Source organism: Leptinotarsa decemlineata, unplaced genomic scaffold, assembly GCF_025532065.1.
Source record: "Leptinotarsa decemlineata unplaced genomic scaffold, Ldec_3_MD MMD2_tig00078422_RagTag_RagTag, whole genome shotgun sequence".
Lineage (NCBI taxonomy): Eukaryota > Metazoa > Arthropoda > Insecta > Coleoptera > Chrysomelidae > Leptinotarsa > Leptinotarsa decemlineata.
This window is the reverse complement of record NW_027412747.1, coordinates 5,128,130-5,147,401: the sequence shown is the minus strand read 5'-3', so window position 1 is coordinate 5,147,401 and position 19,272 is coordinate 5,128,130. Positions and strand designations below refer to the sequence as shown.

At 39.5% G+C, this 19,272-nt stretch overlaps 1 protein-coding gene across 1 annotated transcript in view; it reads left to right on the top strand.

The window, feature by feature from the left end:
• LOC111514266 (zinc finger Y-chromosomal protein-like) overlaps window positions 1-14,378 on the top strand; it is a 38,038-nt gene extending 23,660 nt beyond the window's left edge. The window contains exon 2 of the mRNA XM_074186289.1: window positions 13,479-14,378. Within this exon, the coding sequence (XP_074042390.1) occupies window positions 13,503-14,189 (687 nt within the window). The 5' untranslated portion in view covers window positions 13,479-13,502 and the 3' untranslated portion in view covers window positions 14,190-14,378. The remainder of the gene's footprint in view (window positions 1-13,478) is intronic.
• Window positions 14,379-19,272: the final 4,894 nt, after the last annotated feature.

Sequence of the window (19,272 nt, the reverse complement as noted above, 5' to 3'; positions counted from 1 at the left end):
GAGTTTTGAAACATCTGCTCGATTGTGAAGGTACCGTTGAATTTATTCAGTTTGCTGGAAATGTTCTCGTTAAAGCGAATTTTTGCTTTCCCTTTGTTTTGTTCTATCTTTTCGCGTTCGACTTTATAATAATGAGAGATTTTATTAAGATCTCTAACATATGTTCTAATTAGTTGTTGTTGATTATATAATTTCTCTGGAGGTCTACTCGCTGTATGTCCCAAAACTAATTCATATGGTCTAAAATCGTGAGATTCGTTTACAAAATTATTGTAGCATATAACTGTGTATGGTATAACAGTTAAGAGGGTGGTCGTCAGGGAGTTCTTTCAGATGGTCTCATATCATCTCTTATAGGGTGGCGTGAAATCATTCCACTGATCTTTTCGATTGAGGGTGGTCGACACTGGAATATGTTGAATAATGTACGAAAGTATCTCAATATAGCATTATCGAATTCTTGTCTATAATCGCAATGAATTATAATGGGGTACCGTAATGTTAGGAAAGCAGAAGTATATAAATATTACTGATGCAGTTTTTTTCGATCCGAGACTTGCATCGCGGCTTGCGTATAATTCGTAGCCACGGAGATTATATAATGAAAAACAATTAGAGCAAAATTTATGAACGACATCAAATTCTAAAAAAAGGGAAAGATTGAACATATATTGGATACATAACTTTGTTTTTATGCCACATATTTCCAATTATTGATCAACAATTGGATTGGACAAACATGTAACGCTAAATATAATGATTATATTTTGATCTCGTTCCGTAAATAAGAACAAGCGTAGTTTTTCCATATCTCACACCGGATACCACGAATTTTAAAGTAAACAATCCCTTCCCTACCCCTCTATATTGCTCGTTGTACACGGCTGTGCCAACGAAATAATGATAGCTTCCATTGTAGCCGGGAAGAAGGTGTCCGCCTTCTTAAACACATCTCTCAAGTCAAATTTTTCTAGATCTTTTCTTTCTTTCTTTATCTTTCCACAATTTATTCCATAATTCCGCTTCATGTTCCAAAAAGAGAAAGATCATGTAACTGGCAAATATCTTGTTTTCTCTAAAATCAACCGGTGTCATATGCAATATTGAACTGGAATGTAAATTCTCGTTAGAAAAACGCTGTTTGAGTGATGATATCATTGAATCTAGATAAGGAATGATAACTGATCGCTTCCAAGAATCGATTAACACTCTCAGCTAGGTGATTGGATCTGTGTTGTTGGCGACCTGCAGTGCGCGGGATCTGCAAATAATTTCCAATGGCAGCTGTTGTTCTATGTGACATGTCTGAAATATTCTGACTTACCGCGATGACCTTTAATAACAGAAATAATTCTCTTAATATAATTCGTACATGTATAATATTCGATAGTCTTCGATTGTAATGCATTGGCTACAAATTCCAATATACCTGGCTATCAATGCAACGCATGTAATGAATACCGATTTAGTAGCAGCATAATGTAACTGAAAAGCATTTTTTTCTGCAGCATCACTTCGTTTTGTAGATATACGTTTTCTAAAAACTTATCATTTTCTGACGCTGTAGTATTGGCATCAACTGCCATCAATTCTACAAATCCTAGAAATTCTTTACGTGTTGTATTTTTACTTTTGCCATAAAATGGATTTCAATGGAAAGCTGCTCTTTTGAACCCAAACTTCCAGCTAGTAATGTTGATGGAAATAGTACACAATATAAATACAGTGCACCTTACAGACGTTTAGAATAAACCAGCCAGGGCGAATGAGTTTGAAACCAACTATGATTGAGAGAATATATATGAATATAAATTAGTTGTGATAGTGAAATATTATTGAAAATAAATTTGTTTAAGACATTCAATTCTTTAATTCATTACAATAGTAAACGATATTGAGGAAGGAGTAAATACGTAGAAACTAGCGCCAGGTTTGTGGGATTTCCTTCGTTGCGCCAACTATCTCTCACTACACGGACAGGAACAATACCTACATGCGGACACGTGAAAAACAATAGCACATTTATTGGGTTGCCTGGCGCGCACTTTGGCTAGCCCTCTACACTTGCAAATTATTTCTTAGCTAGCTGTTATTAAATACAATTTTGTTAATAAATAATGATTATTTATCTTTAAAATTCTTATACCCATTTTCAAAAAACACACGCACAACAATGGCACACTTACAATTTCGATGCTCAAGACGAAGGGATCTAGCCGAGAGCTGAGAATGAATGCGACCGGTTTTTAATTATATACAAATTGCTAGAAAAAAAAGCTAGATAGAGAAAATTAGATACCCTGCCGGTAAAAGCCTTCAGTTGGAAACCAGAACAAATTTTTGACCAAACAATGCCAAAGAAAAAAAATGCAAGAAAGCGGAACACATCTACTGGTGGAATGAGGAAATTCCCCAGAGCTGCAAATATTGTTTGCATAAGAGGCGTTTGTACACAAAGAATATGTGGAAAAAAATCAACATCTCTGGGATGAGTATAAAAAATACTACAAAGTAGCATAAAGAAATCGAAGCGAGAATGTTGGCAAACGGTGTGTAACAGGGTTGATTCCGATATCTTGGGAGATGGCTATAAGATAGCCATGAAGAGTCTCATTGGCTATCAACCTAGTCAAGCCACGGCCATGCAAATCATGGAACGAGTAGTGGACCACTTATTTCCGACGCACTCATAAGTGACAGTCAACTGTGTTGAATCTGCATTCTCAAATTTTAGTGTAGATGAAATGAATGTGGCGAGAAATGCTGATGAGTAACAAGGTGCCTGGCTCTAAACATATTCCACCAGAAATAATCAAAGCCATTGCAATAAATCAACCTGAGTATGTTAGCAGTTTATAATAACCTGGCGAGAAGAGGAAAGTTTCCTGCTGATTGGAAACGTGCTGAGCTACTTCTACTGAGGAAAGGAGATGAGTCTGGAAAATTCTGCATCACATAGGGCATTGTGTCTGTTAGACGTAGTAGGAAAGCTTTACGAACAGCTCATCCTTATAAAGCTTATCGACCACTTGTCCCGCACAGCACAGCACGGCACGTCCCGTCAAAATACAGATAAGATTGGAACAATGAAAATAAATGGACCAGCGCCCACTAGCCCGGCACGGCACAGCCAAGGCCGTCCGCCGTCGGAAAGGATTTCAGCTTTCCGATCGGAAATACTGAAAAACTTTCTCCTCGTCTTGTTTCAGATCGTTGAAAAGATGACGAAACTCTCCCAGATTTGCCCTTTTTCAATAAATGGGATGGACCGGCAACATTCTTTTTTGTGACTATTTCCCTTGAAATAAAAAAAGAGCACCTTCAGTATGCTGGTTGTCGCTGGACAAGTGGGTGATGATACTACCCGTCGCCATCAGGGACGGACAGCGCCGTGCTGTGCTGTGCCAGACAAGTGAGCGACAAACTTTTGCTTTTGCGAAATCAAGCGAACGGGAAGGTTATCCAACAGACAATTTTGTTTCACCGAAGGATGTCAGATAGTGGATGTTATAAATAAGGTTTTGAGGATTGCAAGAGAGACTAAGAGACACAATTCACCAGTGCGCATCGAATGTTATGTGCAGTAATAACTCTAGATAGCAGAAATGCTTTCAATAGTGCAAGCTGGCAACATACTAAATGAATCAAGGCAGAGAAAAATATATAAGAGTCTCATGAAGGTGCAATCGTCATTCCTGTCAGACAGAGAAATCATACTGCAGGCTGGAACAGAAAGGAGAATTTAAAAGGTGAACAGTGGAGTACCACAACGGTCTATTCTGAGTCCGACCTTGTGGAATATATTCTACGATGAAATATTTCACATTCAACTCCCTTTGGGAATCATGTTGATAGGTTTTTGCCGATGACATAAACATAGTGGTAACTGCAAAAGATGAGTCTTTACTAGTGAATACGGCTAAAATCGCGCTGCAACGAGGTTCAAATTGGTTGAAGTATTTGGGAGTATTGCTGGATGTGAAACTGACCTTCACCGAACATATTAAAAGAGTCATAATCAAAGTGAAAAGAACAGCAACAGCTTTGTCTAGTCTAGAATAATGCCAAATATCAGAGGACCAAGGGCATACACGGTACTATTGAGTGTTTCTCAGTCCTAAATTCAACGCGCAGCTGAACAGAAAACTGATACCCACGCTGGAAAGCCAACAACGGAAACTGTTGATAAGGGTATGTAGCACATATCGAACAATTTCTGCGGAAGGAGCCGCGGTTATTGCTAGAGTAACACCTGTAGAATTCCAAATCCTAGAACGGCGGGAGAAATACACAGGGATTGACGAAAAAAGAGCAAGAAGAAATTTGATGAGCAGATGGCAAAATAAGTGGGCTGAAGGAAGACATGTAAGATAGTTATAGAATATCATAACAGATATCCAAGAATGAATTGAAAGGCCGTACGTTGATGTCAATTACTATTTGACACAGTCAATTTCTGGACATGGGTACTTTCGAAAGTATTTATACGATCGATCAAGATCAGAAACAGACGAATATCCCTAATATGGAGTATATGATGATGTCGAGCACAGTCTTTTCGTATGCTCCAGATGAGATAGAGCCCGCATAACTACTTGGAAGACCATTCACTGACATTCCTGACCATAGGAGAAATAGGATGGAAGGCGGTATATTCATCTGTGAGAAAAGTTATAGAAACAAAGAAAGTAGAAGAGAGATATGGAAGACAACCAATCGTTCACTGAGAAATTGCATGTATAAAATTCACTGAAGTAATGCGAAAGCGGTCCGGGTGAGAGATATGTGTTATAGGGGAAAAGGTTTTAGTCTGTAAGAATCCGACATGAAGACTTATGCAAGATTTTCTGTCATTAGCGAGGCGGTTCGACGTGGGTGCTTTGTTCACTCACTCGAATTGACTGCTGTGTTGGTCGGTGGTTCAAGCCCCAGTCAATTTTCACTTGTTATCCTCCAATCCGTGTTAGGAATCACACGTTAAAATGTAAGACCTCGTTAATCCTTAGCTCGCACAAGTTTCGACTTTTGAGGGTTGTCGTTCGTAGGAGTGCGACAGATGGTTAACAGAAAGACAGATTTTTTTTAAACAGAAAAAAAAGATTCCAGCTGGAGAACCGTTAGAACCTGTAAGAGAGGGGGGAGTGGGTTGTTTACTTTCAAATTCGTGGTATGTGGTGTGAGATAGGGGGACTACGCTTGTTCTAATTCACTTCACGAGCACTTCCTATTTCCTGTTATAATAAGTGTATTCAGCTTCCCAAATTCATTCTCTTCCTATAATGACAAAAGAACATTTTAGGTAAGTTTGTTTGATTTAGCAAGTAGAAAGAGATTTCAAGTGCTTTTGGGAATGTGATTTTTTCTGATGAAGTGCAATAATCACAAGCTTCTTTAGATCGACTACTGGTTTTATATCAAGATGTATATAAACATGGGAAAATAGTTTATATTGATTCGTCTCCAGTCCCTTTCAGAGATAGCTAATAAATCAATATATTCCACGAAAGTCACATAAATACGGCATACATTTATGTTGTAGTACACTTGCCATTCCAGAATATTTGCAACGTTCGTAGTACACAAATTTTATTTTGTCTGTAACCATTCTCGATTCAGGCAATTATTACAACAGGTAGTGTTGGACAAAAAACTTCCCCATAGGAATATACCTCATGGTGCCACTAAACGTAAGAGACGCACATCTGTCATTTTATAAAATAAAACAAAGAACAAGTCAAGTTGATTGATTGAAAAGGTCTTGGAGACAGTATTATCAAATTGAAGGTAAATGTGACATGTATGCGGTCAGTACCAATTAAGGCACAAAAACATCTCACTTCTTCGATTGACGATTTGTTTATTTTGTGGAAATTCATGTTCACTGAGGATACACTCCAAACACACACTTTTGTCTATTTTCCACTATATTTCTTTATATTATAAAGAATAATACAAAAACATCTAATACCAGTTGAGAGTTGCGAACGTCATGGAATTTCAATAAAGTAGAACTAGGACTTTGTTAATTTGTAGCTGAGAAGAGAGAAATAGAAGAGACATGCAAAATCTGGAAAAAATAAATAAGGATCACCTCTGTTCAGATAGAGATCATAGAGCTACTATATATCTGGTTATTTTTTGTGATGAACGACACCATCTAGACAATTTTGAGTCTGAAAATAGTTGGAAGCTGAAACTATTGATGAAAACTTTTGAAATAATTTTTGGTAATTAAACAAATACCAAATGGATCTATACTTTTGGGAAAGGTGAATTTTGTGAAGATCTGTTTCATAAAATGACTTTTTACAATTCTGTAAGTCTACGTGTTGCGAGGTATTCGAGAAATATTACCACTCGTGTTCACTGAGGGCTACTCAATCAAAGTTTACATTCAAATACTCCGAATATATAAAAACTTGGGACTCATAATACCAGTGGCTGAAGTTGAAACCCGACCATATCAAATTCATCTTCTGCATCATTCTGTTGTTGGCCAAAATATAAAATTGATAGTCTCATATGCCTCTCAAAAGACTGGGACGGGTTTATCTCCTAATGATATCTCATTTTCGGGTTTAAAATTATATCAAGACTTGTTTGCAGTAATCTGTCATCGGACAAGGAATAGAATATTCGGCTTCATCTATAACATCGTCAAAATGTCCCACAAATGCTTATTGATGAAGAAGTTCTCCATCTCCTAACTTAAACCTAATTTTGTAGGACAGGTATAAGAGTTTGTTTTATTAACGGTTACATATAGAACTGCTCTGGCTTCTTACCTAGCCATCAGAACACTGCTACAGTTAGATGAGGATGCAAATTTTAGTTTTTCTGAAGCTAAAAATATTTAAAGGAAGTTATTATCCCATGTGCACGATATTTATGGTAGCCGTGATACTTAGGAATCACCTCTAAAATTTATAAATCAACTCATAAACTCAATAGATTCTGCAACTCCAGAATATACATGAAAATCAAAAAATAAATAGATAAGTACTTTTTGATCATTCCCATATTGATTTCAATTTAAGAGCCACCGGTATACAGCTGTTTCAGCCTATTGGGCATCGTCAGTACCAGGCAGGCGGTCCTCGATTGAAGACAAAATGAGAAAAACCAAGAAAGTACTTGATAAAAATGACACCCAAGTCAACTTGCCAAGTTGACTTGACACCTATTGGTGTCACACCAATGGGTGGGTTCCACTTATGTTTCGCTTGCGTTTACGCAGCTATTTTTATCAAGTACTTTCCCAAGTCAACTTGCCAAGTTGACTTGACACCTATTGGTGTCACACCAATAGGTGGTTCCAGTTATATTTCGCTTGCGTTTACGCAGCTATTTTTATCAAGTACTTTCTTGGTTTTTCTCATTTTGTCTTACATGAGTTCCGTTTTGACAGCGGAACAGTGCGGAAGTGTCATAGCGTTCGGTTGTGTTTTCGCCAAGATTTCTGGTTGATGATCAGCCGTATTGTGGTGTTTCTGGCTTGTGATAGTGGTTCGTTGGTTCTTGTGTGCAAACGAAGAAACGTTTCCGGTGAGTACGACTAGATATATCATTTTTCGTTGCGTTCAACTGCTCAGAGCTTTACTGTCAGTTTTAAGCGAGTAAAATGTCAAGCAGTATGGAGGAACTGCTTCGCAATCTGGCTGGGAGGGACAAGACCGAGATCATTAGCATCATTTGCCAATTGATCTCGTGCTTCGGCCTAAACCAGGCAGATTTGCAGGGCAATACATTGCCAGTCTCTGGGCCCGGCTGTCAAAATCTGACAGACGGGAATCAGGGAGTGGCTAATGCTCCGCCTGCAAGTGACAATTCTCTCCGTGACAGCGATCACGAAAGCGTACACTCCTCCTCTTCCTCCGCTTTGAAGAAGAGAAGAATCAGCGAAGATTTTCCACCTCTACCAGATGTGTCCACAAACAAGGTAGACGAGTGGATTAAGAAAGGCAAACAACCGAAAAAAGTAAGGAGATTGCAGAAGAAGGTTGTTTTAGACGACATCAGGGACGAAGCGAAACAATATTACTCCGAGTCCGAGGTTTCGTCGCGTCCGGTGACACGAAGTCTGGCCCGCGAGGTGGCCACTTCGCTTTCCAATGAAAATATGGATATAAGTCCAGCTATCCAAGCTGACAGTGCTTCCGACCATTCTGAACGAACTGTCAGAACTATTCAGGACCAGGAGCCTGGCCCCTCTGCCCCACGCAAGCAAGAAAACCAGCCTCCCACTAAAAAAGTCAAAATTCCACCAATTGTCGTTCGTCAGAAGGACAAATGGGTTAAGCTGATCAAAACAGCAGCCGAGGAGAAAATAAATTTCTCCAAAGCCGTCAATCTTCATGACGGCATCAAAGTTCAGCCCTCGACTCCTGACGATTATCGTCGATTGTCGAGACTCCTTGTGACGGAGAACATCCCCCATCACACCTACTCCCTCCCTGAAGACCGGCAAATCCGTGCCGTATTCAGAGGACTACCGGAGCACTTCTCAGTCGACGACATCCGTGAGGAGTTAGAAGCCAGAGGCTTTGATCCCTCCTCAGTAACTAGGATGAAGAGAGCAAACAAGCCCTTACCCATGGTCCTGGTACTGGTCTCCAAAGACCAAAAGGACATATTCGAGATCAAAGACCTCTTGAGCGTGAAGGTGCAGGTTGAACCCCAGCACCCCAAAACTTCGGTGGGTCAGTGCCATCGCTGCCAACGCTTTGGCCACTGCCAAAGGAATTGCATGGCCGTCCCAATATGCGTCAAGTGCGCCGGCAGGCATCTTACCAACGCCTGCAAGAAAGCAAGGACTGACCCCCCGAAGTGCAATAATTGCAAAGGGGTACACACTGCCAACTATAGAGGCTGCCCTGAGTTCCCTAAGGCTCAGAAGTCTAGAGGCAAGCCAGTTAAAAAACCATCTCCCCCAGGCAGACCTGCGGGGTCTGGTCGTGTTAAGGAAGGAGTTAGTTTTGCCAGAGCAGCATCCAAGGGTGCAAACGGCTCGGCAAAGACTGCTCCTTCTCAATCTATGCCCTCACCTCAGACTCAGGGGGCTTCAGACATCTGCGCCGCTTTGGAGCAGATGAAGCAATTATTCTGCAAATTCCCCGTGCTCGAAAAAATGTTCACGGTGAATAATAACGTGCTGACTGGAACTGCCAATGTCTAGACAACCGACATTGCCTAGATCTTTGAAGATAGTCTTTTGGAATGCCAATGGCCTTCTACCTAAGAAACTCGACTTTGAGAATTTTCTCATTGAACATAACATCGATGCGGCTCTAATCCAAGAGACGCATCTGAGGAATGAATCCGTTGTCATTCCAAATTACAAGTTCTTCCATAGAGAACGTATTGGACGTGCTGGTGGGGGAGTTGCCATTCTTGTCAAACGATCCCTCCAGTGTGTCCAATACGGCATTGACAGTGCTCGGTTACACGGAACTGAGGCCGTAGGGGTCGAAATTCGACTGAGACGGGGTTGTCACAGTCTATAACACTCCGACCCTCACTGTCTATAACCCTCCGACTAATCTTTTACTTCCAGAATCACTGGATGAATTGCTGATGGGTAGTGATATTCCGACAATTGCTGCTGGCGACTTCAATGCCAAGCACGGACTATGGAGCAGAGCCACCAATCGAAACGGCCGAGCGCTCCATGCGCATGCTGACAGACATGAATATCTTGTGCTGGGACCGGATGAACCTACGTTCTATCGCGGGCAGTATAGGCCTGACGTGCTTGACATCGCGCTTCTCAGAAATGTCTCTCTGACCAGCGAAATTTACGTTCAGTCGGAACTGGACTCCGATCATAATCCAGTAATCCTGGTATTGGGTGATGAACTTCCTTCCCCTGATTATTGCATGAGATATAAGACGGATTGGGATGTCTTCACAGCTCAGCTCGGAGAGATGCGCGCCCCTCCTGAGGGTCTCCGCTCTCCCAACGAACTCGACGCGGCAGTTCACCGCTTCGAGATCTCCGTGAATGATGCTTTTCGGACGGCCACCTCCAGCGAGGAGTGTCCGCAGAAGAGTTATAATGAGTTTCCCCCTCGTATCAAAGCCATGATACGAGAGAGAAACCGCCTGAGAAGGCTCTATCAGCGAACACTCTTCCCAGGAGACAAAACAGCGGCAAACAGGATGGCCAATCAAGTAAAACAGGCCATCATTGACTACCGAAATGACAGGTGGGAGGAGCTGTTGGAATCCATTGAGCCTGGAGGTGACGAGCTTTGGCGAATCACTAAAAGACTCAAGGGAAAGAAGACAGCTCCCTCACCCATTCACGGAGAGCGCGGAGTATGCTACTCCCCCGCCGACAAAGCGTTGGCTTTTGCTGACTCGATGGAACGTCAGTTTCAACTTAACGTTGACGACAATGACGACATCGACCGCGATATTCTGCTCGAAGATCGGGTTAACCGTATCCTCAGGGAGGATGACGATGATGTCATTCGTCTGGCTTCTGTGGAAGAATTAAAGGGCTACATCAAGGCTGCAAAAGCCAAGAAGGCCCCGGGGGCTGACTCAATAACCAACAAGTTGTTGAAGAAGCTCCCGGAAAACTGCGTTGAGAGCCTTTTGAGCATCATCAACAGCTCCTTGGCCCTAAGATACTTCCCCAGAAGGTGGAAACATGCGGTCGTCGTCATGCTCCCAAAACAGGGGCAGAACCGGCTTTTCCCGCAGAATTATCGCCCGATTAGTCTACTCTCGTCGGCGGCTAAGCTGGCTGAAAGAGTTGTACTCCAAAGGCTCAACGAAGAAGTTGAGGACCGAAATGTTCTGCCTGATGAGCAATTCGGCTTCAGGAGAGAACATTCCACTGAGTTGCAGGCTCTGAGACTGGTCGAAAACACCATCGCGGAGTTGAACAGGAACAAAAAAGTCCATTTAGTTCTATTAGATATTTCGAAGGCCTTCGACCGCGTCTGGCATGAAGGCCTTCTTCACAAACTAATCGCATTCGACCTGCCTCGGGGCCTGATCCGGTGGATTGGGTCTTTCCTGAGAGGCAGAACATTTCAGGTTAGAGTAGAGGGCTCTCTGTCTGACAACAGAGAGATCCTCGCTGGAGTGCCACAGGGGGCCGTGCTCTCTCCCACGCTATATTCTCTTTACACCAGCGACCTTCCGAGGTCCGAGCATGTGAAGGTATCCCTCTACGCCGATGACACGGCTCTCCTCTCATCTTCCATGGGTCGGGAGCTCGGGATCGTCTATATGCAACGTGCATTGGGCGACCTCGAGCGCTGGTACCTCGAGTGGAAGATCCGAGTGAATCCGGACAAAACTCAGGCAATAACCATGGGAAGAACGATAGCTTCTCCGGCCATGAAAGTGAGAATCTCTGGAAGGGAGATTGATTGGCAAACGCGGGTCAAGTACCTAGGTCTTATTATAGACCGTAGGCTCACCTGGAACCCGCACCTGTTAAGCGTGAAGGCAAAGATCCAGGGTCGGGTGGCAAGCCTGTACCCTTTGATCAATAGAAGATCTAAGCTGAGCCTAAAGAACAAAATCACGATCTATAACATGATGTTCAAGTCTGTCATCATGTATGCTTCAGGCGTTTGGGGACAAGCGGCTCCGACTAACATCTCCATCTTGGAGACTTTACAAAATAAAATTTTACGGATGATTGTGAATGCTCCGTGGTTCGTGCGGAATGAAGCCATCCGCAGAGATTTGAAGCTGCCTTCCATTTAGCAATCCATTCAGTCGAGGAATCGGCGAGTTTTAGATTATGCTGAAACTCACGAAAATCCTTTAGTCAGGGAAGCTATAGATTACGCTGTAGACGACCCCTCCCGATATAGAAGGCCCCGACACTCTGTCGTATGAGGCCCCTATGTCCTCCGTTAACAGATGAATAATATCTTCATCTATCTCACCCCAGCCAGGTAGGGGTAAAACGCGAAGGGCGGTATGGATGTCTAAGGACTTTCATGCCACCATCAAACATCAGTTGTGACCCATTTGTCTCTCTGACAAACTTCAGTTAAAAGGGGAAGGAGGCCAGGCTTCAACCTGAATAAAATCAAGATGGTTAACGTCGTCATTTTGTCTTCAATCGAGGACCGCCTGCCCGGTACTGACGATGCCCAATAGGCCAAAACAGTTGTTTACCGGTGACTCTTAAATTGAAATCAATATGGGAATGATCAAAAAGTACTAAAGAATGGTACTTATACTTACTTATACTTATACCTGGAGCTTTTTTATGAAAGCACCATGTTCCCAAAACAAAAATCCATGAAAAAATACAAACACGTCATGAAATACGTTTCAGTAAACACTTGTATTTTTTCCATTGAATAACTTTATCCCGCATTCAGAAAACCAAGTTTGTATTGGGACCAAAATATAGTGCTTATAGTTGTCCAAATGGAGTTGTCCAATTTTTTTGAAACAAAAATCAAGAGAAGAGAGTAAAAAGTACGAAAAAATAGCGGTCGTTAAAAATTTATTGAAATGAGAAATGAAAAATTGAAAGAAGTAGAAGCTACATTGTCTTTTTGACAATAAATTGAGACAAAACTACATCGCAGATGACTATTTTATACTGTATATTTCCTTCCCAAAAATACTTGGCACAAACACTTAAGCATTTTGCACTGTCTGTCAATCACCAAAAAAATCTCCCTTTTATATTGGGTTGAAAAAGCCTGATACATACATAATATTTTGGGTGCCTTTCAATTTTGACACTTTTAATAGGGTTGTTTTCAGTAGTTTTTGTGCCTCTCGATCATTGCATCCATGTTAGTTGTCCTGGTTAGTTTGATCGATACATTTTTGAAATGAGTTGAATGCCAAATTCCAGTTAATGAATTTTACTAGTTTGGACTTCCATTGTCTAATGATTCTAACATGATTCGAAATCTGAAAGAACAAATAAAATTAAAATGAATAGCTAAAAATAACGTAAAATGAAATTAAAATAAAATAAAAATGATCGAAAAGTTAAAAATTCAACAATTAAAAAATAAATTGAAACATTAAAATATATTTCAAACTAAGTCAGTAGTTTTGGTGCCTCTAGATCGATGCGCCCAGGTGTTTGTTCTGGTTTCCCTGACACCGGCGCTGGCTTCTACTTACGTTAGTTCGCAACAAAATACCATTGGGACTCGCCTTCATCTTTGATATTCTTGGTATGAGTTTTGTGTGGATTCCATGAATATCATTATTTTATGCTCATAATATGAAAATATAATAACATTAAAAAAATAGTTCAGATGAAATTTATTTTGTGGATAATTTTGTAGATATAGAAATGAGAAAGTAACTTATTAATTTTGACTTTTATTCGTAAATTGTCCAAGAAACCCCCTCATTTTGAACACAATAGTAGGACTCTGACATACTATTTTGGTTAAAACGATCTCCCATGATTTTTCACCTTCAAATTTGGTTAGTAAAGTATGTATTATCAATTGAACCCATTAATTTTTCAGAATTGCCAAGTATCTACTACCAAAATGTCTGAAGCCCGCACCAACAAACGTAACAACAATACATTCACTTGCGACATTTGCACAAAAACTTTCCCTATGAAATTCAATCTGAAGAGGCACTTATTAACCCATCAGACCCCAGCGGAAAAAATTAAGTTCGAATGCAAAGTATGCTCAAAAAAATTCCTTCGCTATGACCATCTTGTTGAGCATGAACAAATTCATTCGGAAGAAAAAGAAATCGCTCGTCCATACTGCCCGAAAAAGTTTTTTCACCAACGTCAGTTGACGAGACACCAAGGCGTCCACAGGGACAAATTATCTTGCGAGCTGTGCTCCAAGAAATTTTCTCTGAAGGAAAACTTGACGGCCCACATGAAGCGAGCTCATGAAGACGGAAAGAACGTTATCGAAAAAGAAAAGCCGTTTGCTTGCACCATGTGTGATAAGGCATATATTCACTTGAGAAGCTTGAAGGCGTACCAGAGACGTTTGCATTTTTCACAGCTCAAAGATGAAACGGATGAGGAAGAACAAGAAGATATAGAAGACGGAAAGAACGTTATCGAAAAGGAAAAGCCGTTTGCTTGCACCGTGTGTGATAAGGCATATATTCACTTGAGAAACTTGAAGACTCACCAGAGACGTTTGCATTCTTTGCAGCTTAAAGGCGAAACGGATGAGGAAAAACAAGAAGATATAGAAGATTAACTATCCCATTTGAAGCAGATCAAATGTATGGAATTCATGTCTCAGAAGAAGTACCTAGACCTAATTTTTATATTAGAAGACTTTTTTATTTCGATGTATTTCATATGTTTGTTTTTGTATATTTGATATTCAAAAGTATTGTAGGTTCTTTAGAATAATTTTATTATATTATGGATTCTGATCGAAGTATTTCAGTAGTTTTTAATATGAAAACGACCATTACATTCGAACGTAAATGTTGAAAGTGATTTATGGTGGTGATGAGAGGAATTTCGAAAAGTAGAACGATTTAGAATCTGAAAATTTGAAACAAAAAGTAATTGATTGTAATTTTTTCCTTCAATCCATTTTCACCTCCTCATATGAACGAGGATTGAATCGAAACATTTGTGTTCTTTTGCACAACTAACTTGATTTAGTCAATTAGGAACTTCAATTCAAGATCAAGAATTTATTAAAAAGTGGAACTAATACAAAGTTTTTTTTATCAGTTGACAGTTGCACATCATGAAACTAGCATTCGATGATGGCCAAGAATTCGTTGTTGAACAACAGTTCCACCCCAAAGAGATTGCCATGAAGATTGGTAAATTATGCAATGATTTCCTGTTTATGCCGCCGAAACCATTCCCGTCCTTAAGCAGATACGATTGAAAAAGCGTGGCCTATGAAAAAAATTATCGCTTAAAATATTTTTCAGGCTTCGTGGAATAGCATATACTAGACACCATTCTGATAAATCTATATGACGTCAACATCATTTATGTGTGTGGTCATCAGAAGAAAGTCTTTCTGGATGACAGCCTGCACCTAATCAATGAATACACAACAGTTGTGAATTTGAAAGACTTTGAAGTTTCATGGTGAACTGTTCCAAAATTTTGGAAAGACATACCGTTTTGAATGCATCATTCCAAAGGAAGTCCTAAGATTTTCATTTTCGTGTTCTCCAGTAAAATTTGTGAGTCGGTATATATCATCGACACGTCTCGTTTTCAAAAAAAGATAAAACTATCAATAAATACGATACTCATATATATGGTTTTATAATATACTACGAAAATTATGGAAATGCATGCTACATACCTATGATTTTTATTTTTATGTTTTCCGGTAGAAACTTTGAGGTAAGAGTAGAGGTTAGAGTCTACTATGTCTTGAAAACTTTTGAAAATGCTCAATTATGTCTTTTGTTATCAAGATGAATCCATTAATGTCAAAATCATCGAAATTGCACGACTCGAAGTGAAAACCGGAAATGGCTATGAACTTATCGAGTGTGTATGATACAAATCAAAAATGCAACAAATAATGGACATAACACTCTAAAAAGGGGGGCAAACCGCGGACACGTGTTTCTGGCTATTGGCCTTATCAGTGCGGTGCAGCCAAGTGTAAAGATAGGTAACACTTGTTTGCCGAAAGCAGGAAACAACACATTCGCACGGAGTCAACAACAGAAGCCAACCGCACATTTGTGGTTCCATTTGAGGCCTATCTTTACACTTGGCTGCACCGCGCTGATGAGGCCAATAGCCAGAAACACGTGTCCCCGGTTTGCCCCCCTTTTTAGAGTGTTATGTCCATTATTTGTTGCATTTTTGATTTGTATCATACACACTCGATAAAATCTCTCTCTCTCTCTCTCTATATATATATATATATATATATATATATATATATATACATATATATATATATATATATATATATATATATATATATATATATATATATATATATATATATATATATATATAAATGGATATGATAAATCACGATAAAAAAAACTTCAAGGTCACTGAGTCTTAAAGTTCTACTCAACGATATAATGGGCCGATTCTTGCAAGAACTTCGGTGGGAAGAATTGAATGTGAACAGGCAACACATCAATCATTCAATTCTTCATAACTATGAATACGGTTCCTAGTATAACATAAAATATAGGCATCGGTTTGTCCTTAATTAATTCACTTCACAAAAATATGATCTTTCAATTCTTATGTTTATTGCTTCCGTAACGATTTTTTTTTTAAGAAAAAGAAAATCCTCTACGAGGTACTTATCCTCGTCGATTCTATTATCCAAGTCCGTTGCATATAATCACCAGGTAAAAAGGTGTAGCAATACCAAACTTTAAGTAGTCGCAATACTTCGGGAAGTAAAACAGGCTAAAACTTCCTTCTGGATACACAAGTGTAGGAAACTCATAAATATGGAACGTGGTCCGTGAGGAATGAAACGTCTGAAATTATGAACAGTTCAAGGTATTTTCAAAGTTTATGTTCCTAAAAAAATGTCGAACGCTTACCTCCTTGTGTCGAGATCCCTAGCACAACAGGAGACGTTTCGAAATCAATGTATTATCTTAATCCAAACTCGTTTGAAACAAGGGTTGAATTCACTTTCAAATATCCCAAAAATGAACCAAACATTCAACCCTTAAAAGCCTTTGAAATGTATATCCGCACTTTTGCGAAAATCAATCAATGATAGTTAAAAACACATTTACTAGGCAGATATCTTCATGATTTTCTCCAGAAATCGCTATCTCTTTCACGTCGTTTCCAATCAGTACCAAGCCAAAGAGTTTTTGTCGCATAGAAAAAAGATTTATGAAGAAGTGACTACTTTTACAGGGTGTTCGTGATATAGGAAATATATTCAATTGAAGTTGAATCGATGCAAGGAATTAATTAAACAGAAAATATCGTAACAGTGTGTATGGCAACGTAAACAACGTTGCGGAGCTGGAACAGCAGCACAGGTAGTACAAATATTTCTACAAATACCCATATTATTGAATATTATAGGTTCGGAACACTTCAGGCACTGTGACTGTTGTTGACGATATTCTGATTTTGTTCGCTTCGGTGGATGAGATGGAGGCGATAGCTGAATCAATCATTGCACATACCAGTGCATAGATTAATGGTTTCCTTAGGTCTACTTATTTGGCAAAAGTAGCACACTATAGCCCCCGCAATCATCATTGGGTAGACGCACACTTTTGGTTTTCCATTCCACTCTTTTGGAAACAACATTTTACTAATTCGATTAGAAATATCAAGAGATGACTTATAGAAACTCTGACCGCTCTCTCCTATACCGACATTCTATATTTATACAAATTAACACCGTGTGAAAGTATAGTGGGAGAACTTCTCCTTCTCACAAACATGACTTCATCATACCAACTTATGTTTTGAAATGCTATACCCTTCTCTCCCACTCAAAACGAGTCAAGTGATAAGTGGGAGTCGTACCACTACCACTACCTATACAATCATATAAGTCGACTTGCGAGTCTGAAGTTCATTCATTCACTCTGCAACTGTGAGGAAACATCAAGATGAATTCTAAAAAAATAGTTACTGCAGCAAATAGAATATCTGCGGTCTCCGATTGCTCAACGTCAGCGACACATTAGAAGATCTCATGGATTTATATTGCGGAATGGATGCACACGTTCGTGCGATGACACCATCTAAAAGCTATGTTGGTGTTGTTTTCGTTTTTACTCCCCTAGAAACAACAATGGAGGGTGGTATCATCATATTAACACCCACAACACTATTTTTATGATGGAAATGTGATAGAGTTGGTGCGATGCTTGTGAGAGACCCCTAACAAACTTCACCCGAGTGTTGACATGTATAATATGCAATAATGTCAAACCTGTGACACAATAACCGTGGACCTATTGGTCAAAAATAACAACAGCCCTTTTTAGGGCTACATTATTCATACAAACAGTAGTAGTAGTATTCACAGATTATGTGACAAATGACTACTTTGACTAAAAAAGTCGAAGTTGGGAATTTGTTAGTCATTAAATATCTGTGCATTGTATGACAAATTACTACTTTGACTGAAAAGTCGAAGTTGGGAATTTGTTAGTCATTGAATATCTGTGCATTATATGACAAATTACTACTTTGACTGAAAAGTCGAAGTTGGGAATTTGTTTGTCATTGAATATCTGTGCATATGATGAGTACTACTTTTACTGAAAGATGAAGTTGGCGATTTGTCAGTCATTGAATATATATGCATATAATGATGAGTACTACAGAGTGGAATGAGGATACTTTTACATACATTCATTTTGTTTGCGACTATAATGTTAACCTAATGTTAACAATGGTATGAACCTGTTTCTGTTTGAGAGTATAATGCTCTCTCTGAAAAGAGCTGTTTTTGTTTCAATCTCCAATTGTAGCCCTGAAAAGGTCAATTTTTTCAATTAATCCATGCAATATTATGGACTAATGCTTCTCATCATCAGAAACAATGATGATGGTGTCGTAATCTGAATCTTCTGTATTTTATGATATACTGATGATGTTGTCCTCATAATCATCTGAATCAGACGATATACTAATGATATCGTCCGCATAATCATCTATCTCGTTATTCTCTAGGTCGTCTAACTCATCGACAGCCATCTCTGACTCTGCATCTACTTCCTCTTGCATACGTTCTTCTATGCGTTCCGGAAAATCATCAGGAAGATCATAGATGCGTTGCAGAAATTTTGCGAAGGTTGTATTAAAACGATCGAACGTTGAATCTATTTCATGTACCTGGATGGGTCCTGTACTTGACATAAAATACTCTGGTATACAATTTCATTACGAGAATGAGCAGACAAAAAGTATGAGTATAAATTTTCAAATCCGCGAAAAAAATCGCGGATATTGCTTCTTGAATTTATTTTCAAAAAACATATATGGGGTTAGGTTGAACACTGCCCCAAACCACGCAGTATTCCATGTGCACCAACTGGATTATGTGCACTCCGAGAAAACTAACCTAACCTAACCATTTTATTCATCATCTATGATGACTATGTCACGATCCGGAGAATCAGGTATCTCAATGATTTCTGGGGGGGTCATTGAGATTTTGTTCTCCGGCTTACTTATCCAACGGCTCCACCTCCATGTCGTGAACGATCATTCATAACCCCAAAGTCGGCATCTGGGTCCATTGGATCTTCAAAGTGGTCATATTAGTCAGCTTCATATTGAAAATGTTGTCATTCATCATTTGAATCTATGCTGGTGTCTTAATATCCATC